The sequence below is a fragment of the Alternaria hordeiaustralica genome, assembly GCF_023758085.1.
Source record: "Alternaria hordeiaustralica strain BMP 2776 chromosome Unknown scaffold_44, whole genome shotgun sequence".
In the NCBI taxonomy this organism is placed as follows: Eukaryota; Fungi; Ascomycota; class Dothideomycetes; order Pleosporales; family Pleosporaceae; genus Alternaria; species Alternaria hordeiaustralica.
The window spans coordinates 49,179-71,522 of NW_026056816.1; the positions used below are offsets into that span (position 1 = coordinate 49,179).

The 22,344-nt window shown below is 52.1% G+C and overlaps 8 protein-coding genes across 8 annotated transcripts; 5 read left to right on the forward strand and 3 right to left on the reverse strand.

Annotated features, from left to right (window-relative positions):
• Positions 1-561: 561 nt before the first annotated feature.
• Positions 562-1,431, forward strand: J4E84_010640 (uncharacterized protein; the record flags this gene model as incomplete). Its single annotated transcript, XM_049393195.1, has 1 exon — positions 562-1,431. The coding sequence occupies one exon, from the start codon at positions 562-564 to the stop codon at positions 1,429-1,431; it is 870 nt and encodes a 289-aa protein (XP_049239050.1).
• Positions 1,432-2,446: 1,015 nt separating this feature from the next.
• Positions 2,447-3,040, forward strand: J4E84_010641 (uncharacterized protein; the record flags this gene model as incomplete). The annotated part of the gene is made up of 1 exon (XM_049393196.1): positions 2,447-3,040. The coding sequence occupies one exon, from the start codon at positions 2,447-2,449 to the stop codon at positions 3,038-3,040; it is 594 nt and encodes a 197-aa protein (XP_049239051.1).
• Positions 3,041-5,992: 2,952 nt separating this feature from the next.
• On the forward strand, positions 5,993-7,686 carry J4E84_010642 (uncharacterized protein; the record flags this gene model as incomplete). Its single annotated transcript, XM_049393197.1, has 4 exons — positions 5,993-6,014; positions 6,065-6,117; positions 6,166-6,649; positions 7,025-7,686. The coding sequence occupies 4 exons, from the start codon at positions 5,993-5,995 to the stop codon at positions 7,684-7,686; spliced, it is 1,221 nt and encodes a 406-aa protein (XP_049239052.1).
• A 1,324-nt stretch (positions 7,687-9,010) lies between these two features.
• Positions 9,011-10,019, reverse strand: J4E84_010643 (uncharacterized protein; the record flags this gene model as incomplete). Its single annotated transcript, XM_049393198.1, has 2 exons — positions 9,011-9,340; positions 9,387-10,019. 2 exons carry the CDS (start codon positions 10,017-10,019, stop codon positions 9,011-9,013), a joined length of 963 nt encoding a protein of 320 aa, XP_049239053.1.
• Positions 10,020-10,725: 706 nt separating this feature from the next.
• Positions 10,726-12,569, forward strand: J4E84_010644 (uncharacterized protein; the record flags this gene model as incomplete). The annotated part of the gene is made up of 2 exons (XM_049393199.1): positions 10,726-10,752; positions 10,851-12,569. The coding sequence occupies 2 exons, from the start codon at positions 10,726-10,728 to the stop codon at positions 12,567-12,569; spliced, it is 1,746 nt and encodes a 581-aa protein (XP_049239054.1).
• A 411-nt stretch (positions 12,570-12,980) lies between these two features.
• Positions 12,981-14,056, reverse strand: J4E84_010645 (uncharacterized protein; the record flags this gene model as incomplete). The annotated part of the gene is made up of 3 exons (XM_049393200.1): positions 12,981-13,156; positions 13,287-13,952; positions 13,996-14,056. 3 exons carry the CDS (start codon positions 14,054-14,056, stop codon positions 12,981-12,983), a joined length of 903 nt encoding a protein of 300 aa, XP_049239055.1.
• A 714-nt stretch (positions 14,057-14,770) lies between these two features.
• Positions 14,771-17,032, forward strand: J4E84_010646 (uncharacterized protein; the record flags this gene model as incomplete). Its single annotated transcript, XM_049393201.1, has 2 exons — positions 14,771-14,795; positions 14,895-17,032. 2 exons carry the CDS (start codon positions 14,771-14,773, stop codon positions 17,030-17,032), a joined length of 2,163 nt encoding a protein of 720 aa, XP_049239056.1.
• A 3,118-nt stretch (positions 17,033-20,150) lies between these two features.
• On the reverse strand, positions 20,151-21,574 carry J4E84_010647 (uncharacterized protein; the record flags this gene model as incomplete). Its single annotated transcript, XM_049393202.1, has 4 exons — positions 20,151-20,160; positions 20,217-20,511; positions 20,559-20,973; positions 21,035-21,574. The coding sequence occupies 4 exons, from the start codon at positions 21,572-21,574 to the stop codon at positions 20,151-20,153; spliced, it is 1,260 nt and encodes a 419-aa protein (XP_049239057.1).
• Positions 21,575-22,344: the final 770 nt, after the last annotated feature.

The window sequence follows — 22,344 nt, forward strand, 5'->3', positions numbered from 1 at the left end:
ATTCTCAATAGCGGGTGTTGGTCGCTGCATCCACATCTTAGTTCACAACAAGCCTTCGCGGAGTTAGAGATCTCCACATGGACTAAATAAGTTCACATGATCAATTGCTAACGGCCAGTCGGCAGGACGATTAACCTGAAACTGTCATTACTACTCACCAAATGTGTGGGGCGAAAGCCAAGCCGGAAGTCTAGCTAGTGTTGCGATTAGACTTCCACGAATTTACGGGCGTAAGCTAGGGTATGCACACATCAACGGGTCTACCCGCATGCCCCGGACGCGCATATGTACGCGCGTAAACTAGGGTATACACATATCTATGGGTCTCTCCGCATGCCCCCGGTGCGCATGTGTACGGACGTAAACTAGTTTTGAGCTTCCCCGCACCTCATACCTGCATCGATCATTCTACGTAACCAACCAAGAGTTCACATCGTCGCCGGTACCGATCATCCTCTTATCCACACAAGCGCTCCTCTATAAAGATCTCATCGAACTGGAGATATTCTACCCGACATCTTCATCACAATATTTCCCAGATTACTGCGCACAAATCCCAAGATGGGTAATACCAAGCTTCAAGTCGATATCTATATCGCCCCCGTTATCCCAGCTACAACCGGCTTTCCTGATTACGAAAGGGCAGCTTGGTCACCCATCAGCTGTGTACTCATCCACGGACCCGAGTCAGCCGCCCTCATCGATACTCCCATCACCGTCAAGCAAGGCGAGGAGATCGCCAAATGGATTCGCGAGACAGCTCCGAATAAGAAGCTCAAGTATGTTTATACCACCCACGCACATCCCGACCACTTCGCGGCTGTGCCAGTACTGCAAGAACACTTCCCGGGCCTTGAATTCGTTGCCACGCAAAACGTTGTAGCCGGAATCCAAGAATTGTACAACACGAGCTACGAACATGTTTGGCCAAATCTTTTTCCGAATCAGATCCATCAAGCCAGGCCGATACCGAAGGCCCTCCCTGCCTCAGGCGAATTCTTCATCGACGGCGAGAAGCTGCATGGCGTCGAAGTCGGACACACGGACAATGAGTTCTCCAGCTTTCTCCACGTCCCTGCAGTCGACCTTGTCGTTACGGGCGACATTGTGTACGGCGACTGTCATCAGCATTTTGGCGAGGCCAACACGCCAGCTAAACGTAAGGAGTGGCTGGATGCTATCGATCTCATCGAGGCAAAGAATCCGCACATTGTTGTTGCAGGACATAAGAGAGCGTCACAGGCAGATGCGCCATATTTGATCCAGTCGACTAGGGAGTACATTTACACATTTGAGAAGGAGTTGGCCAGGACAACGAGTGCTGAGGCATTGTATGACAGGATGAAGGAGTTATATCCTCAGAGATGGAACCTTTTTATTTTGCATTTCGCGTGCCAAGAGTCGTTCAAGGCGCGAGAGAGCAAGCTTTGAGGAACAGTAGAGTAGAAACAGTTAAGCAGTTGAGCAAGAGTCTTTGATAGTTGGTACAGAATGTGAAAGATGCTTTGCGGCTCGTAATCAAGATGCATCATCACTCCTACGTTTTTTGTCATTTCTATTCTCCGGAAATCACGCTATCGAGAGCACCGAGGTATATCCATGGATGACCCTGGTACGTTAGACGGCGATTGAGGTCAGATGTGGGATGAAAGTGCAGTCCAGCGGAAAGAAGGGGCAATCGGGGCTAAGCCAAAGGTGATCTAGAGGATCTTCTTATCGATAGGGACTGAGCCGAGCCTTCCAACCGTGGAAAAGCGTCTGCCTTTACACCCCGCGATCCTCACAATGTACCAACATCCGCCATTAATCGAGTCTCTCTGATCTCGATAGAAGCTTTCTGATGCTTGAAGACCCCAACACGAAAGTGCGATGCACTTTCGTGTAAGATATGTGGTTTAGACCCGACAGTCCCTCCCGCATCTCGCCTACGCAAGCTCTTGTCGATACTTCTCTTTTCGAGAGGACCTGATTGGATGGGTATCTCGCCTACGCATGACAGCGGAACAGATACCGTAGTATCTACTTTGAATCATTTCTCGGGGTGTTGGTGCCTCTTCGCCGTTATTTTACAGCTGCAGGACATATGTTCAGGTGCTCGCCCGTTACTGGGACGCGGCATGGGGTTACGCGACGTCCACAACAACATGCCACGATGCATGCACTGCTAGATGTCATCTTGTGCGCTTCGGCGTGCAGGCGGCTACACTGACATCACACGGCTTCGCTATACTCTATTTCATACCGAATCTATGCCCTATGAAGTTGCCAAGGGCAAGAGCGGAGCCTCAAGCGGAGAACCAAGCGAGTCCTGGATTTATCCACCAATTGATCTTGGTCATCAGGATCACGGAACAAAACCACATATACCAGCGCGTCGACGCCAGTATCAACTGTGACCACTTCACGAGAAAATCAATCCCTTACTCCTCAAATCACAGATACCAAAATGGCTGCTAATGCTCTCGTCGAATCGCTGAAAAGCGCCAACCTACTCCCTTCCGCCATCATTCCAGAGTCTTTCAGCCCAGCGCTGGATCTCAGCGTCAAGTTCTCCTCCGGACTTACTCCAGAACATGGAAGTCTCGCTCGCGTCAGCCAGGTCAAAGAGCAACCTATCATCTCAATCTCGTCTCCACCGACATCTTCCGCCGCGAGCTTCACATTCATGATGATCGACCCCGATGCGCCTACACCGGACGACCCAAAGTTTGGCTACTGGCGCCACTGGGTCGTTACTTCCATTCCATCTCCATCAGCGACCACCTCTCCAGAAGACATCACCGCGAGAGGAAAGACGATCACGCAGTATCTGGCACCTGGACCGAAGGATGAGAGCGGGCCACATCGGTACCTCTTTCTTCTATTTGAGGAGAAGGCAGGCGAGACTGTAGAGAAGGCGGATGTTGGAGGAGAGGAGTTTGTTGAGAGAAGAAGTTTCCGGGCGGAAGAGTTGGCCGCGAAGAAGGGATTGAAGTTGGTTGGAGTCCAATGGATGCGAGGAGTGGGCGATGGATGGAAGGGAGAAAAGGATGAGCTATAGAAAGAGGAAGGACCCAGCGAGATGAGTTCCACCTGTAATTAGAAGCTCACAACAGCCCCATTCAGTTATGGAATCTTCCGTTCAGGATATGAAGATGCTTCGGTGCTGGGTGGTGACGCGGGACTCTTGCTGACTCAGCCCTGCTGCCGCGCTAGCGCTCGACGCGTCTCAAGCTCCAGCGCACGCTCACCTGGTCTCCCGTGAGCAACAAAGCGCCACGTCACGACTATTCTTTGATAGCACACTATATGCGAAGATCACGAATCTGCTCACATTTCTTGCGGAATTCATTTCAAGATACTGCTATACTGTCACCGATCCGTTTCGAACGGCACGCGTAGGTCGTTCCGTCCCGACTGACCGCAAACCAGTACCACCTTCATGGTCGCCGCGGCCTCATCCTCAATATCTCCATCGCTGTTCGTCTTTCGCGTCCCAGAGGTCGACTTCCACGCAAAAGCTCTTTCGCTGCGGCCGCCGCATGCTTCCTGATATCCCGCTGGCGTTCTTTTCCATGCGGCACGTTTGAGCGTCCTCGAATACTGTCTTTATTGGGCCTGCCTGTATACCGACTGGCTCCTCGATCGCTCGACCGATTATTACTACGCGTATTGACATCCTCCCTTCTTCCACGGCTATGCCGCCTCGATGCTTCAGCAGCCCTACGTGAATACGATGCGGTTCGAGGAGCTCGATTTCGATGTGAGCTTTGCTCGCTGTTTCTGTGACCATGGCTGTTAGTCTGGTCTCTTACATCGACATCGCTGGCTGAGGAACTATACTGGCGGTAGCCATGGTGGTCACGATCATGTATGTTGGTCTGGGGCGCCTCTCGACGCAAGTGCAAGCTGCTCTGTGCCATCCCTTTCGTGGTAGACTTTTGTCTCATCGCGGCACGTCGAAAGCCCTCAAGTGGCGATAGGCCTACCTCTGAGGGTCTGAGCTCGCTACGCCAGACCGGCAGTCTAGCTTTCCTCGCTTCCGCAGAGTTACGAGGAGACTGTTGACCACGCCTGCTATAGGGCGCTGCCCTGTACTCAATCATCCCTCGAGAACCGCTGTCCTGGGGCCTTACCGAGTATTTATAGATGCTATCCCTCATGTTGTTCGGGCTGGTCACAGAGTGGCCTACGTCACTCCCAAGACCCTCGCTTGCCGCGATCTGACGCCAGCCTTGACAAGCTTTCATCAGCTTCAACCTTGCTGATTCTCCAGATCTCCACACTCCATCCTCGGTCACATCAAAGTAACTGGACCGTATGGAAAGGCTGCTCTCAAGTTCCGGGAGCAATTCGACAGCACGTAGTTGCGCGGACTTCAAGTTATCCCGTTTTTGTTCCCACGCCCTGCCCAGCTCTTGCGCTTTTGTAATCCAAAAGTCCTGGCGGAAGTCATCGCGAGCTTTAGCTTCGTTTTCGTCGTCTGCTGCTACGGATGCAGACCCTCTTGGTCCAGTATTGTCTCCGCTCTTTGATCTAGCCTTTTCCAGCTCATCATCGAAGTTATCCCGATACTTTCTGTATAGAAGTTCCGCTATGTTGGCAGCCTGCTGCTTTCCAGACATGTCCGCCATAACTCTTGCCCGCTTTTGCGGTCGGTCTGTTTTATCACTTTGACGATCAACACCGGCAGCATTGACCTGGGATCTACCATCTTCATGACGTCTTCTTCTTGCTCGCGTGATGATAGCGTCCCCTTTCCGCGGTTCAGGGTATGGCTTGAGGAACCCCGATTCTATTAACACTGGATCTAGCATGCGGTCAACGACGAGCCAAGCGTCGCGCCACGCATTTCGCTTTTCCTTGAGTTCGTCTTCTAGCATGGATTTATTATCAAGGATGATTTTCTGGTTATTTCGGCTTCGCATCAACTGTTGCCATAGATCATCCAATTCTTCCGCTTGTCTGTCGCTAGGAGTCCCGGCTTGTTCCAGTTCTTTCTTCTTGAGTTGTAACCGAAAGTCCGTGGACTCAGCTATGCCGGCAGCATCCTGACCCTGCGTCTCAAATCGCTGTCGATGAACCTCAGCTTCGCTTTCGAACTTTCGAAAGCTTCTCCCCAGACAAAGCGCTCGCTGTATGCTAGCTGCAAGCTGTCTGGAAAAGACTAAGACCTTAACCTGATCTTGGTCTTGTTGAAGAGCTATGTCAACAACCTTGGGTTCATTGCAGAAGGTCGATTGATTGATCACCGTTGTCGCCCACTGCTTGCAGGCCTTTTCAGACGACGTCTCTGGATGTGGCAGTTCATGCGACATCTTGACATGTACCGGTATAATGGTATAGGGTAGGTGAACACGATCGTTGGGGAATGCTGATCGACAGACAGTTATTGTGGAGATGCCAGTCCAGATTCTTGTCATAGATCTCTGGCTGTGGAAGTCAACAAAGGCACAAAGGCACTCAATGAGAAAACAAAGAGCCACTTTGAGCCCCGAGCACATGACTGCCAACCACATATTCAACGTCAATGTTGTTGTGTTCGTATGTCGTCAGTACGTGCACGTCTACTAGTAGTACGGGGGAACTCGAACCTCTCCAGCAATGTTCCACATTCTCGACTCAACTCTGTTCTGACTTCGGAAGCAGTTCGTCCTTCGGTAGCTCCACAGATGCTGCTAGATATGAGAACAAGAATACCAGGGTAGCTGCATCTGCAGCGTACATTGGGGCAATGCGCTCTGCTTCAGTGTGCGCGTGCACAGATTGACCACATTTGCGGAACAGAGATTGGGTTTCATTACAGGCCCGGCGCTCCACTTGCGTGAATATCAGCGATAGCGTATGCACCCTCCAGGCTACAGCTCATTCATTATCTCTCCATCGCATCCGCCTGACGGGCCCTCGTAAACAAGCTAGTCTCGCCCCTAGCGCTATATCATCCCCAAACCCTCCTCCATACGAAACCATTCCTTCCCGATCTCTGCGCACGTCAGTTAAGTGACACATTACAATGGCGGGTCATAGGCAGCAAGGTAGGCTCTACGACCCCCTTCCAGGGATTCGCGATATTGACCAACACCAGGACGCGAGGCTGGCGAGCACGACTTCAAGGAGAGCGACCAGGACTACGAAGATGTTAGTGGCTGACTTTCGTGATGAAGTCGGACTACTAACGATCGATAGACCGACGTTCCTCCATTCGTTCCCGCATTTGGTACCCCTACTGCTCACATCGTGAAGCGCAAGTTCTCGAGCAAGTCAGATGTCGCCTCGAGGCATAGCAGTAGTAGCGAACCGGAGCGCTCCAACGAACAGCCGAGTACAACACCTGAAGAAGGCCACAGAGCGAAGCGACCCAGGATCGAAAAGGATGGTTCTACCGCCAAGACATCAGGGCGTCCGCGAAAGCGTACGCCAGACTCCGCATGGCAGGGTAATCGCGTGACCTCCCACCTGGATCGATTTGGTGACATCAGCACTGAAGAAACTTCTGAGATACTGCGGCAAAGGATAAGGACCAAGCAAACTGAACTTGGCTCTCGTATCTACGGTCTTGAGGACTCCATGAACGAGTCTTTTCGCAACCGCGTGTTCATGGTTCTGAGTGAGGAGGCGGTGAGTATTCCACGTCGCCCCGAGATTCCTCTTGGATTCCGAGTCAAGGTCGGTATGGCGTTTTGGGAACGAGCAGTGGGGTTCTCTCATGACGAAGATACCCCTATCGGAGACCACGCCGCTGGCTCTGCACTGGGAAAGACCACCACGAAACGGCGCTTGCATATCGTTCGTGCTATTCTTGGCGACGACAAGTTTCTGACTACGTGTGTGGAGACTCACGGCGAGCGAGGGCTCCACGCTCCGTATATATCGCCGGATACATACTGGCAGTGGCTACGTATAGCTGATGCTCGCGAACGAAACCCCACCAACCATGGCCCTCACGGTGTTCTCAAGTTGGACACAAGCCAGGCAGAGCATCCTGTTCGAATCTCGGATATGTCATAAGTGTTTGCCGGAGTTTCCACTCAATGCACGCTTACAGAGCACTGGGATTTCGCTGGATACCTTGATGAAGACAGTGTGAATCTGTTGGAAGCGCTTTCAAAGCGAGTCACAACATCGCAACGAGATGACAAGATGGATCACGATGTCTACCACTCTATGGACTGGCGAGCTATAGACGATGGTCGAAAGGCCAAGGGCCTCGCAGCGTATCCACGACCTGACCGGCGGCCACCCCCTCGTCAAACTGAGACTCCCCAACATCATCCGGATGTAGACGAGTCCGACAACGATCACAGGCGTTCCGATCATCGCCGCCGCTCTGATGATCGACGAGACCGAGACCACCGGGATTCATCTCGAAAGGATCGGGGCTACTCAGACACCGCATCTTACGGTAAAGATCGCCCACAGCGCCCTCGTGATTCAGATACCAGGAGCTCTCGGCCGCGATCAGGCAAGGGAAAGAGGGCCGATCAATATGACGACATTGACCGAAGCAAGGCTGATGGCCCTCGCGGAGACCACGCCACAGAAGGTACTCAGTCCTGGAATGGGGCTGTTCAAGGTATCAGGGCCGGTAGTGTGTATGTTGGCCCCAACTATTACAGCCGAGAGTCTACAGGCCGGACCGACCGCATGAACGACGACGAAGGTCCTTCCGGATCGCGTGGCCTCGGCGGTTCTTACGATCGCTTCTAGTGCTGCGATTCATTGCTTCCTGAAGGAGTGTGGCGAGGAGAAAGCGCGACGGTATATGGAGAATAGAAGACGGAAGAACTTGTTGGAAGCTGGGCAAGGTAAGGTGGTTCGAGCACTTCGTCTCAGTGCCCGTGTCGTATACCCTGCATCAGGGCGGACTTAGCTAATATGAGCTTTCCAAAAATAGCTGGTCGGATATATGTGAAGTATTGTTGTTGCCAATGGAAGATGACATCTGATGTTCTCGTGAGTGAATGCTAAGTTGCTTGCTTGTATGTGGAGATCGGGCAGACAAGGGCCATTGGTGACGTCAGTGCACGGGCCATGACGCGAAAGTCGCGGGTAAGCAAGAGTCCAGCGGCCCTTTCACCACTCGCGCCGTCACTGCACTTATTCACCCTCCCTTCAAAACAGCAGCCCTAATTCACTGATGTGTCGCGTTCCTGATCGGATGTGATGACTTCCTTCTGTAAATTATGAACGCCAACAGGCGACGAAGAACCACCAGTTTGCGCGCCCGGCACAGACGCCCGCTTGCATCGAAAGTCTGCTGGAGTTCGGTGTCATGCTGAGGCACCTGGGTATAGACTTTTACTAAGACGTAAGTTCTTCGTTCATTTCATTTCATGTTACTTTGACTGCTATGTGCTCTTTGTACAGGTCTGAATAGAGATACTCTTTACTTGTGCTGATCTTTCCCAGGAGCGCTCGCTATCTCCTACTAGCATGTTGGTCAAATTCTAGTCCGATAGTTCACCCAAGCCGTACACCAACTTATCATTGACTTGCGCCATCCCGTCACCAACGTCGAGTCTCGAAGAACTCCACCGCTCCGTTTCGACCTGCGTACCGCACCACATCTGATACCAGCATACCTTAGAGGTGCATTCGGTGGAATACATGCCAATCAGCTTCTGCTGCGCTTGACAGTTTGCGTCGTACACGATGCATTCGTCAAGCACAATATAGTTGCGACCATCGTGCTTGAGGGCTGTCCTCTCGCCTCCGCTTGCGTACAGCTCTGCTGGCGTTGATTGCTATCGTCCATAGAAGGAAGCCCAACTCTGTCACCCTAGCCGGGCCTTCCGCGCAGTTCTCTGTTGGTTACGTCTCTCCTGCAGCGCCTGCGAAGGGAATGGATGGCCTATCTACGGTGATCCCCTGAGGGACACCAGCGTTCACCGGGGATAGCGTCGGATGATGCCGTCGCGATCGCGATACTCTCCCCTCTCTAGTCCAACACGAGAACTTCTTCGACCACGTTCTCGTCTCTCTCGATTCTGATCCAAGGAGGGTGACCGACTCCGACTTCGACTCTGACTTCTCAGCCTCGGAGAATCCCTCCTTCTTTGTCTGGTTTCTCTTCGTTGAGCTGAAGCTTGTCGCGAGCGTAGTCTTGAGCTGCTTCTTCTTCCGCGTTCAAAATCCTCACGCTCTTGCCTAACAAGCCGTTCGATTCGTAAAGTTCGTTCCTCCCTTGTTTTGCTGTCAGCAGACGGACTACGCCTATGGCGATTTCTGTCTTCTTGATCGGAGCTACCATTTCGCTGGTCAACCTCATCGCTGTCGTCCACAGCTCGCGTCCCGTCTTGACGTCTGTGTCTTCCACGTGGCTCGTTTTCCGTCCGCCTTCTACGTCTTGACTGAGAGCGATCTCTTCGTCCCCCGCGGCCCCTGCCATTCGTCTCATCGTCGCGAACCGACTCCTGTCCGCCAGCCAAGCCCCTTTCCCTACCGGATCGATGGCCAGGTGTCGCCGCAGGTCTCTCGGTTCGATCTTCACCGGTGCTTTCATACTGCTTCAGTATTCCAGCTTCCATCCATACGTTATCTAGCAGCTTATCCACTTCAAACCACGCATCTCTCCATCGCTCGACCTCTCTTTGGTCGCCTTCCTCCAGTGTGATCAAGTTCTTCTCGATCACGTCGTTTTTATTGCGCATTCGATGGAAACCTCGAGCCAAAGTACTAAGCTCTTCTCTTTGTTTGTCACTCGGAACGAGAGCCTGTTCAATTTCCATCTTCTTGAGTCGCAACTCAAACTCAAGTGTCTCGACAAGAGCTGCATTGTCCAGTCGCTCGGTTCTTGTCTCTTTCAATTTCGCTTTCGTATAATGAGCAGATAATCTATGCTGTCGACCCATGGATAATGCTCGCTGGAACTTCATCGCTAGATCGCTCGAAAGTGTCAATACAAGGACCTTTTCCTCGCCTTCTTTGATCTCTCTTAGCTTGGCAGACTCTCTAGTATGGGTATGGGCTATGTCTCGTGCCGCCCAACGGGCGACAGCGGCCTCTTCTTTTGTGGGCGGATGCCTCGCATTGTAGTTCATTCTTGCTTCTGCTATCGAGCCGTACGATTGGTTCAAGCAACTTCCAGATTCCGATGGTGAAAGTTCTTAGGACAACATGATCCGCGCGACAACCTTTTATAAGCGACATAAAAGTTCAAAGACACAAACAAAGAAACATACACAACGCAAAACCCTCTTTCATCTGAAGAGTGTGCTTCGAAACTGGCTATATACTATACATGCTGACGCTAAATCGTGTGACCCCTGTTTCCCGACGGGGGTTGAAATCACGGGCTTTCGTTGAACAGTTGCACGACGATCTTTACCCGCTCTGCACACCAAGCAACCCCCATAAAGCGAGTTATACAACATATTGAGAAAAAACTTCAAGGTCACACAACTAGTGAATGATTTGATACATTCACTCAAGGCTTGAGCGCTCCCCATACTCCCCAATCTGGCAATTTCGCCGCGCGGATCGCTTCATACTACCTCGCGCATGGGCGATGTTAACAGCAAACACTTCATGCTGTACTCTAATGAAATCAAGTGGGGCCTTGAGCCTCTTCATTGGCTTTCTGCTCTCATGGACCGCACGAACTACTCAGTCAAGCGCCACACTTTCAACCCACCCCGTTCAACCAGATCGCGCTATCGAGAGAGCAAGAGCTCAGGGCTACACCACGCTACAGCGAACCAGTGTGTACTGTAACACCCCGCCTGGATCATTGTGCTCTCAACAACCATGCCTCCACCAGACTCCGGATTTTCTGTACGTACTGTTTACAAATGAGCAATCAGTTGCATTGTTGTTCTTAAAGCATATACATCATCCAGGAATAATCGCTAACCGCGACTAACTTAACGTAGCCTGTCAACTCTGGTTTACCCCCGGAAGTCCTGCCGGACGGTGTCACGGTTCAAGAGCTTGAGACTTACGACGACGCGCCCATCGGGGCACAGTCTCATACAAGCCAAGAGAACAATGAGTCGAAACGGATTGACGAGAAAACCCTGTCCGCGGGCACCAGGAAACGTCCTCGCGCGCCCACGCCTGACGACGACGATGCCGATCGAAGAGTTCGCGCCAGAACCAACACAACGCCACCAGGCCCAACAGTACCGGACCACCCTTTAACAACACCTTCAGTACCCGCCGACGGGCAACCACCAGAAATCATGCAGATCATGACGAACCTTGCAGCAGTTACTGGCCAGATTGTTGCATCTACCAAAGACGAATCCTCAACTAATAGTAGCTCTACTCGTAAGACCGTCGCGGACAAGTTACGAGAAGTGCTTAAGATGCTTGTCCCTTGCGTGACTAAGGTCCGTTCAATGGGGGCTCTTGGCGTCGACATCTTAGGGCTTGCAAATTTGGTGGATTCCTCGCTCGGACGTGAGGGCATACTTACCATCATCTCGTCGCCCTATGCCAGTAGCATTCCCAAGCCACTTGTTCTCTATTACACCGACTACTTCGCCGTTGGAGACACATTCTGGGATCGGCAGGTGGAGTTTGCGGCTGACCAAACCCTGGAACCTGGTGAGAAGGCCGCTCCAAGCTCACAAGGATTGGTATGTGTTGCCTTCCGTTTACACATTGTCACAAAAGTGACCCCGGTAAATATGTGGACGACGGTTGGCCGACTACATGGTAAAAACGGGCTCTCACATCTACACAAAGACGACCTTTGGATGCACCTGCATCTTCACGATAGTGTGCACGGGCAGCTGCCACGTAATGGGCTACTCAGGGCGAACGACACACCACACGAGTCGCTGACCTATAGACGGGTCACAAATTACCGGCACTGGGATGTTCATAAGAGAACACACTTCTCCGCAGTAGATGCAGTACCGCACATTCCTAGCGAGGGCATGAAACCTCTGGGATCACTTGATGAGGACAGTCGCGACCTGCTCATGGGACTGAAGGCCATTGCACACAGTCCAGACGGGGAAGTCTTCGTACGTCCAAAAGGTATGAATGTGGATGCGGTCAAGAGCGGCCTTCGACAGGCGAACCATCATCTTCCGGGTGATATGCCTCGTCCACACAATGCACAAGGGCGTGAACATTTGTTCGGTCAATTACGCACTCATCCTTCCAAGAAAGATTCCACGGATCTTATACGAGAGTCAAGCACATTCAGCTCCGCGTACTCGGCATCAGTTCCCCAAGCAGGAGAAGCCAAGTCTTCGGTTGATCAGTCTCGAGACCAGTCCTCCAAAAAGGTCAATCCATCTCAAGTCATGTCTCAACCCCGTGACAGCCCGGCATCACATTCGCAGCAGCAAGCACAAGCTCCGGATGCGGTGAGGGAAGGTCGAAACTCTACGGGCGAAAAGGCCGATACCACAGCCACAGGTCTACGAGAAGCTCTTCCTCATGCTAACATGAAGTCCCAGACCGGTCCAATCAGCAACCAGCCGGCTATGGCACAGGTTCTGAATCAGACTCACAGTGGAGCAATGGTCAACCCCATCCTCAACGTGACAGAGCAACAACAGTCGTTGAACATCAACCAACCTGTATCGGGCCCACCGCTCAGCCCAGGAAGGAAAGGTCGTGATGGAGGCGTCTAACTGGAATCTCGGCTACTGATCGAGCTCTGGAGGAAGGGAGTGGCGGGTTCTGGCACGTTTGTTCACGCAGCGACAAATTCTTCGACTGCACGGCATGGGGTAGCTAAGGGTTGTTGTTTTCTTTACATTGTCTGGTTTCGGTAGCATGTAAACGCGTTACCATCCAACTAGTCACGATATGATGCAACGCAGCTTGCGTTCATGAATAATACAACTGGTCAAGCCATATCACCATGTTTTTCCTCGTCAACGGCACTTTACAGAACGCCACGCGAACCAAGTTTTCTCAACATTAAGATAACAACACTGCCTTACTACACGATGTCTCGCAAGACACCCAGCAGCAAACTTCTCACAAAGCACCCTATCTACCACAGTCCCTCCCGTCGTTTTCAGGAGGGTTTCGACTTCTTATCCTCTGGGCGCTTTCATCGCGAGTCCTGTGCTGCTGACTTTCGCGGTGATTACGTTCCCGATAGTCTGGTGCGTCTCTAGATTTACGTCGTTCTCGTCCTGGACTGCTTGACCGACTTCGGTCTCGTCGTTCCCGATGCGCGTCACGATCATGCGCTTGTTGTCGCGCGTGGCTGGGCATGGAGACATCGTGGCCATGACGTGGTGGTGGGGGCGGCGGCGGCGGCGGGCGCGACGGATATGCCCGATACGATCTTCGCCGATGCTCGCTAGAGTGTCGGGAGGGGCGAGAAGATGTCGGACGATCTCCAGCGTTGTTGGTGCGTCCAATAGCCTGCCTGCGATGTGTACTTGCATCTTTTCCCTTATCGAGGTTTGTGGGACTATGGGCTTCGACACTGTTCTGCCATTCCGAGATATCGCTTCTTCGTCTCCCCGCCTGCCTTTGTCGGGCGGGCTCTGCCTCCGGTGCAGCTAACGGCAAGTTGTCGCCAGGTATATTCGCCCGGCCTCCGTTCCTTCCGGCTTCGTTCTTTGACTCAGTCGCTCTAGGTGGCCTTTCGTTGTCCGCATCTGAATCGTCGTCGGGTACTAGCCGCCCTGCATCTGTCCACACTTTGGCTAGAATCTTGTCTATGTCGGCCCAAGCCTTCCGCCACCTGTTCAAACCGCGCGCAAGATCCCTATCGTAGTTCGCTATCGTTTCATCCATGATACCTTGGTTGGCTTTCGTTCGCTCGACACTTTGGGCTAACATCTTCAAAGTCTTCTTTTGGACCTCGGTCGGCTCTTTGTTTGGCTGTATTTCTGCGCACTTGGCGTTAAAGCGATGAGTGAACGACTCCAAAGAACCTTTGTTATCGGCTTGCTTCAAGCGCGTTTCGTGCTTCCATCTTTTGACGTCCTGTACTGCATGAATATGACCACGACCCAATGCAAGAGCGGTCTGAATCTTCTTCTCAAGCTCTTCTGTTAGAACCAATGCCAAAGCCTCGCGTCTACCATCTCGTACTCTCTTGAGCCGCGGCCGCAAGGTACTCGATCCCGAGCTGTGTGCCGTTGGATGCACCCATATCTGACAAGCTCTTTCGGAGAAAGTCGTATCCAATTCTGCATCGTCGTACATGGCTATCGTCTTGGAAGATAGGATTCGTTGCGACAAGATGCGCGAAGCTTCCCTGCTTTTAAGCATCATGACAAAGCTAGCAGATTTCTTTGACCGCAACGCTGCTTTGTAAGTTGACAACAAAGGTTTGCTTAGTACTATCAGTCACGCCACTTTCAATATATTCATTATGGAAGACTTCACAGTGTACGACTGCGCGAGTTGATTGGCTATTGCAAGACACCATCGTCCACGTACATCCCAGAACTCGGAAGTGGGATCTAGATATACACCAAGTTTTCGAAAGCAGCCAGTTCTGTATCAACTAAGGATGCCCACTAGGTTGGTTCCGTCCAAGGGGCAGTGGCAGTGGCAGACACAACTACTAGATGATCACACTACATTCACTCACTCGTTGCACGGATCGCCCCAATGCAGCAGTGCACTACGTCAGGAACTTTCTGATTACGATGAATTTATCCACCCGGAGGGGGCAGAGCTTGCGCTACTGTTGCGAATCACTGCGCTGAAATCGACTACATCAAGTGCGCATTTCACTGATCCTTCCCAGATAGACCTTTCTACACAAACTAATTCTCAACCGAACCCTCAACCGAAATATCACAACTGTTTCGATCATTACACCTACCAAAACCCTTTAACACTTGCGCATCCGCCAAACATGTCGGGTCGTCGTGGTCATGAAGGTAAGCCTTTTCCCTCTACAACTTCCAGAACAATCCTAATCAAGACAGACAAAGACAGTCCGCAAGCATCACGAGTAACACGCCCTAGAGGCTATGTAGCGAACTCTGGTCAGATCTTCGATGAACTCGAAGAGGTGGTCGTCGCCGATTCGGAAAGCTCGACACTGAGCCCGGTCAGCCCTCTCTCGCACCCTGAACAAGAGATCGAGCGCGCACCGCAGCCGACTCACGCCCCTTCTCCACAACCACAACGGGAAGCACGCGAAGCGAGTGTTGATAGCCAAGACGGGTATCATACACCTTCGGAGTTCCCCGGGGAAGAGCGCGAACCTGCTGCTAGCTCCCAAGAGCAACCTACACGCGAACATGGTAGGCAAACCACCAGCCCTTCGCCATCCGAGCTTCAGCCTCGTTCGGGTACCAACACAGCTCCTCCACTATCTCGTCAAGAAGAGCGTAGCTTAGTCGCCATTCCCCAAGACCAGACCGCACAGCTTCATGAAGCGCGGGAACAGATTGCCAATAACCGACGCGACGTACATGCGACTACCGTGGGCCCACCGTCTGAACACCCTTCTCAAGTCGAGCGCAGCCCTGGTGGTAGTAGTCGTGAGGATCAAGCATACCAAGATGTCGTCGTGCGAGAGCCACCCCTAGGCTCCACCGATGCACCTATTACCATTCCACGAACAGATACCGAGCACACATTCAAGACAAGCAAAGTCATGCAGTTCCTAGCAGCGTATGGAAGCGCACAACAAAGGCCAAACCTCATCGTTGACTTCAGTACACCACTTGGTCAGAGGCAGATGCTGGCTCTCATTCAAGACTTCGCTTCTTGGTGGGCTTCCAATGGCGGTTGCATAAAGCGCGGAAATCTTGGTCTCGAAATGCCTGACCTTGCCGGGCTCTTGTTCCCGCAATATGATGGCTTGACAACGATGATCATGTCTAAGCAATCCACTCATGTACCACAACCCATCCGGCAACGTCTCGACGAGGTGTTCTGGGAAGGCATGCTCTTTTGGTTTCGTACTTCCGAGTACGCGGTGGACCCAAAACAGGTCTTGGGGGACAAATGTGGTTTGACTGCGCATGGCAAAGCTCTCTCAGGATGGAGGATTTGCTTAGTCCAGAAAGTCTTCCCCAACGTAGTCCTAGTTACTTGGGGCCGAACTTCTCAAGGCCATGATCTGGACAAGATACACCCTGGGAACCGTTGGCAATTCATGCGACTACTTCCATTTGACCGTCGAGGTTGGCCCGAAGATGTTTCAAGGAAACATAGCCCCCATGACAATATCCTCATGCATCCAAAGGAAGATGAAGGCTGGTCAGTCCAGGAGTTGAAGACACATTGCAACTTCAATGTACTTGTTGCCAACGAAGTCATACCCACTCAGGGTTTCATATTCGCAGGATATCTCACAGACGACAGTCTTCATATGGTTGAGTGGGTTCGCAATGCCGCTTTTGTTGGGCTTGCCGAGCTTAAGTACATGCCTCCAACCCCATCTGGAGTCGACGAGGGTGCAGTACGGCGAGGTTTGGAGAATAACCACTATCCGCGGCAGCAACCAACCGGCTCTATCAAGCCAAAGCTGTTCCCTGCAGCGTACCGAATGCCAGCACCTCCCCCGTATGTCCCAGCACCGGGAGGAGAAGTGTTTGCCTTCCAAGATGCACCTTCATCTCCCCAGATCCCTACTGGTCCTCGTGGCACAGGTGGCGGTAGGCCTCGCGATCGTCCCGCACGTGGTCCTGGAAGGCAACGTAGTCGGTCGCGAAGTCCACTACCTCGTGAACGTCAAGCTGACCGAAACGGAGACTACGCTCGAGGTTACCCTGGTAGATCAGCGCAACCTGATCAACCCAATCATCAGCAAGAAGGCCACGACCGCCCTGCCGACACGCGTCTCGGCGACAATATCAACCGTCCTGTCTTCATGCCAGTGAACAACGTGATGCAAGATGGAAGATATCAGCCTCACGTTATCCATAACCATGCGTCGCGCGATCACGACGACAACCGCAACCCCGAGCGTGAGAACTACGAGGACGATCGTGGCCGTGACAGAGCTGAACAGGGTGGCGCGTACCAGCATCCTGAGCGGCGCGATCACGACCACGACCAGGACCGCCGTCCCGAGCGTGAACACTACGAGGATGATGGTGGTCGTGGCAGGCATGAGCAGGGTGGTGAGTACCAGAACGGGGATTTACTCAACTATGGTTAAGAGTACAAGAGGCCTCTCGTACGAAGAAGCCTCTTTGTTACCCTGGCATCCGAATCCGAAGCGCGTATATGGGTCGATGTCGGTATCTCATCTCAAGAGGTATTCTCGATATACCCTACGCTGAGCTTCAATTGAAGAAATGGGCTTCTTACTACCGAGATATAAAGCGAGGCCTTGTTCATTGTAAATGATGTAGAACAATGAAGTGTGGGATTCTTGATGGCGCGATGTGCTTTGTTCAAGCTTTTGTTATCGATGTTCCTTGACGACCGAAGGACGAGACGATGTCCGCGTGGTTCTTTGTGTGATTTCCTGACTGCAAGACCCCCACGTTGAGTGACCTCGTTGTTCAAAGTGCTGTATATGCGAGCTTTAACAGGGGTAGCGCAACGTGATAGCCTCAGTCAATGCTCGCTGTTCGGATGATAACTGCGTTGACGATGGTCCAACAAGCCTAATTGCTGCGGCCGCAACACCGGCCGACAGCTGTCGGGTGTTGATCACAACTAAATTGTAGGTCTCGCCGCATCTCGAGTCGTGGTTCTCATTGGTTCGCGAAGGCTGTAACACAGGATGAGTGGAGTCTTCGGACTCTGCTGGCGCGGCGGACTCGGGACTCAAAAGTCCTAATAAAGACGTGTTCTCGTGGGCTTGTATCCACACATGTCGCATGCGACGAGAATTGAGGTGCAGAAGAACCGATATTTATCTGAGGGGCGACAGAGTGTGCGAAGGCCGTTTCGGTCTTGATATAATGAGAGGAAAAGGGAGTCGAGGGGCGTAGGGGCGAGAACTCCGAGATGATCGCCTGAAGCTAACCCGAAGACGAGGCGCACGGTGACACTAAGCACATGTCATGACATCACTCAGAGTCTTGCAATGACCATGCCCAGGTGTTCTCTTTCTTCAATTTCACGATCGAGGTTACATGCGCATCAATGTGATTACATTAATTATCTGCGACTACACACGATAGTGTGAACGTGTTGAATCAGGTCGCGACAGCGACGTGCTACAAGATTAATGCCTGAGACATGTTACTGCTCCCGGAACCAAGCATCCTGAACAACCTCTTTCGCTGATGCCCTCGCGGAAGGCTCCATCCGTAGCATGCTTCCGATGAGTGCGCCTACACGCAAAATGTCTTCTCGGCTCATATCCTCGCGCCTCTCCCCATCAAAGTACATTTCTTCTAACCATTCTTGAAGTGAGCTAGTAGGATCGCTGTCAGGCAATGTTTTTTTCATGGCATGCCAATCCATCTTCCAACGATCCGGCAAATCGTCCCCGACTGCCTCGAGCATTTGCTGGACAAGGCTTGCAGGCGTTATCATGAAGCTGTCAAACGGCGGCTGTCCGACAACGAGCTCGAAGAACTTTATCAGTCATTAGCTTTCCATCGAGTTAACTTGGGGTTTATATCGCCATAGCCGAACTCACCAAACAACCCATACTCCAAAGATCTACACGATAATCCACCTTATCTTTAAAGATGATCTCGGGGGCGCGAATAGGGAGTGGAGTACGCAGTGCGCTAGGACACTCGTCGTATAAGAAAGATTGGCCAAAATCAATGATCTTGATAGAGCTGGAGGACAACTTGATATCTATAGGGTAGGAAGTGGGTCTGACAAGATATCGAGGCACGTTGGGTTCTACTGGCTGGCCATCATTTCGTTGGACAGCGCCCGTTTCGGGTCGTCCAAGTTTCTGGAGGAAGTCGTCTTCTCGTAAGGCTTGTAGCGAAGGAATTGTGAATGCAAGGTTGCGGGTGTGCAGATCTAAGAACGATGAGCAGAGTTGACGTGAACATTGACATTATACCGTACCTGCATGCGCAATTCCTCGCTCGTGAAGGCAGCACAAACCAAGCAAATCTTGTTTCGCAATGGTTTTCGCAAGCTTTCCAGGAAGCCTTTCCATGAAATGCGCGTCGAGGTAATCGGCCACACTTGGTCCTAACAACTCCAGCACGAGGCATTCGTGAGTCCCATTTGGGCCACTGATATGAAACGAATCTATCATTCTCATGAGATGCTGGTAGCCTGGCTGATTCGATTGCGCTGCCGTTACTGTACACAAGACTGCAGTCTCTCGATTCTGATGGTTTGTCTCAGATACCGATATCTTCAAAGCAACGTACGTCTGGCTTCTAATAGCACATCAGCTCAAGTTTTTCGATGTTGCGCAGAAAGCGGAACCTGACATCGCGCGCAGCCCAGACAGTCGAATATCCACCCCAGCCTAATTTGTGCAGGATTTTGTATCTGCCATTGCTGAAACGATCACCGAGCTGGACGGGATGATAGCCACCCCTTTGATAACGATGCAAAGGTTCGGCATCGATATCGCAACTATGCGTAGACCAGTCCATCGATGGACCAGGCTGAGAAGGTGCATGCGTAGATGAAAGTGGACGTCTAGGCACGCGTGTCGCCAAGGACAATTTGCTGGCCAGCCCTTTCTGAGCTGATGGATTGTGAGTTCGAACGATTATCCTGGCGACGGTCATGCTTTCGCCCACGAGCTTGCATTGAACTTTGAGAGGTGTTTAGCTACTCTATGGTGGCGCGAAGATTAGACCCTTCAGACCCTTGGAAGGGACCCGTGGACGCCAAGAAATTGCAGTGCTGGGCCGCGAATTGAGCCGGCGCGCGTTTCGAGCCACCTAAACATCGTAACAATTTAATCGTCCCAACTCCAATGCGCTATGACTTCGCCAAAATGCACCCGATCTAGAACGCAATAAAAGCAATCGATTCACGCGAGGAAGTCGCTGGTTCAAGAGGCTCGGAAACAAGCTCACAGTCGCCCTTCCCGATGGCGGTCGCTCCTGCTGCGCCGCGCCTCCAACACGTGTTAGAAAAACACAGAAGACTCGTCTGGGATTCAGACTACTGTTCGCATCAAACAACTTAACGAAATTCAACACAAACTCTCCCCACGACCTTGATACGGCTTAAAAAAGTCGCGTATCGACATTCTCATAGACTCTGGAGTCCTTCCCGCGACTGCCTGCACACACGGCTCCTCCTGAGCCCACCCGAGGCTCTGCACTTCACACGCCGAGGATTCACTCTCACCCGTCGAAGGCTCGCCTACTTTTCGAGCTTTCCTTTCACTCAGTTCTTGATCACCGCGCTTCCGCTTATTGCCACTGGGGCGATAAGGCAAAACTTCAGACGGTTCAGTCGGCTTTGGAGATGGCGTGTCTCTCTTGTTGTACTCCAGCGCTAATTGTTTCAGGCCATTCTTGAAGTCCTGAGCTTGCCGCGAGCTTGGTGCGGAGCGTGTAATCTCTTGCCCTGCCATTGCTTCGACGCTGTCGTCGATGCTTACATCGCTAAATGATTGCTCGACATCATCTGCCATAATTGCCGATGGCATAACGTCGGGTTCAGAGATTTGGCTGTCCTCGTCTCGATAGCCGTCTGGTCTCTTCCAGTCAAGTGCCGGTTTCGCTGTAATCTCTAGACGGGCTGGGGTGATCTCGCATGTATCGCAATTGGATTCCGCTACACGCCACAATTCCGGATCACTCTGAACATGAGATTGAGATGAAGCCGGCGAACGCGGACTCGCAAGACCATCATGTGAATTCTCGGATTGAGCTCGGTCATGGTGTTGTCCATGGTGTTGTCTACGGTCATGCCTTTGCGACCGTGAGCGGGACTGAGATCGATAACGAGGTTGTCCACGACTTCGCCCACTCGATCGTTCCTGCCTTCCATGGTCATAGGTATGAGGCTCTCTTCTACGATGCCTGGACCTGTTGTCTTGTCTTCGCGATCGAGAATGAGACCTGGGCCGAGACTCAGTGCGAGGACGTTGGGCATGATTGGTACTTCGCGATCTAGCCTCCCGCCTCTGTTCGCGGTGTGATCTTCGATGTCTTCTGTCCCGGGTTCTTGAGCGAGCGCGCGGCTCTCGGTGCCTGGGTACTGAATCATCCCGGCTAGATGCTCGATCAGGTTCATATCTATCGATCTGACCATCACGCACCCACAGGCGATCGAGTTCTTGTTGCACCGTAAACCATGCATTTATCCATCTCTCTTTGCCCAACTTTACCGAGTCTTCTGCGAGTCGACGGTGATACTGGTCGATTCTTTTGTTCTTATGACACTTCTTCCGCTCTTCCAAAAGGTCTTGCAGCTTGATTCTTTCCTGATCAGTTGCTTGTCCAGTTTTCTTGACCTTCTTTTTCATCACTTCTATCAGGTGCTCTAGCTCTTCTTCCCAGGCTTCGGTTCTGGCTTCGTTCTCGAAAAGTTCTTTCTCTTCATCGGCGACCCTCTTAGGGGGTCTCCAGTATTGGTGAGCGACGCACAACGCTTTGCGTATCTTTTCCGCCAGTGGTTTCGAGAGAACCAACGCATCAGGCGACTCTCGCCCGTCCTGAACGCGAAGGAAATGTGCTGGCCCCTCGGTGCATTCTATTCTCTCTCTGTCTTTCGACGTCCAGCGACGATATATGCCTTTCAACTGATTGGCGTGATAGTCAGGGTCCCAGTCATGATAAAAAAGGTGATGATGGTCCATATTGGCAGGTTTCTAGATAGCATGATGGTGAAATGAGTCGTGATGATATAGGCTCAAACAAAGGAGGCTTATAGCTCCACGTATACCCGGATTCGGTAAACGTAGTGCGACTACAACAAAGACGTCATTCTTCTTTCATTGAGACAACGGCCTTTCACAATCGCTAGCTCTCGACAGTCCAGCTCTGTCAGCGAGATTGCGAGACTAGACTGGATCGAGTATACACAACACCACTGGGCACGTACCTCAGCCTGCGACTGGCAGATGCAACGGCTTTCGACATTCACTGAAGCCAAGACAGCCGCGATGCCTGCCCCTATTTCAATAGAGCCCCCTCTGGAGTTACAGTCGCTACCACTCCATGGGCACCTCAACTCACCTGGACCTTTCAACCCCCCCTCGACACATGAAAGGGATTGACCTCCATGCCTCGCGGAAGCCAACCCCCAAAGCAGGCTCCGGGCCTTGAACGCGCACAGGTCCCACAGGAGGATGATGAGACTGGGTCACGCTACAACTTACGCAATGTTCGTGGGCCAGCCGAGGAGCACGATAACAATCGCGCGGAGGAGCAAGATCATCGCGGCCGCGACGGACAAGGCGATGAGCCATCCAAATATGATAAACCAGATGTGCATCCTCGTCGTCAAAAACGATCACGCTCACGCACGCGCTCTCGTGACCGAGATCAAGGCCATTCCAGGAGCCCATCCAGGGTTGCAAAACGAGCCCGGAAAGGTAAACCTTCTCGGTCGCGGCGGGAACACCCA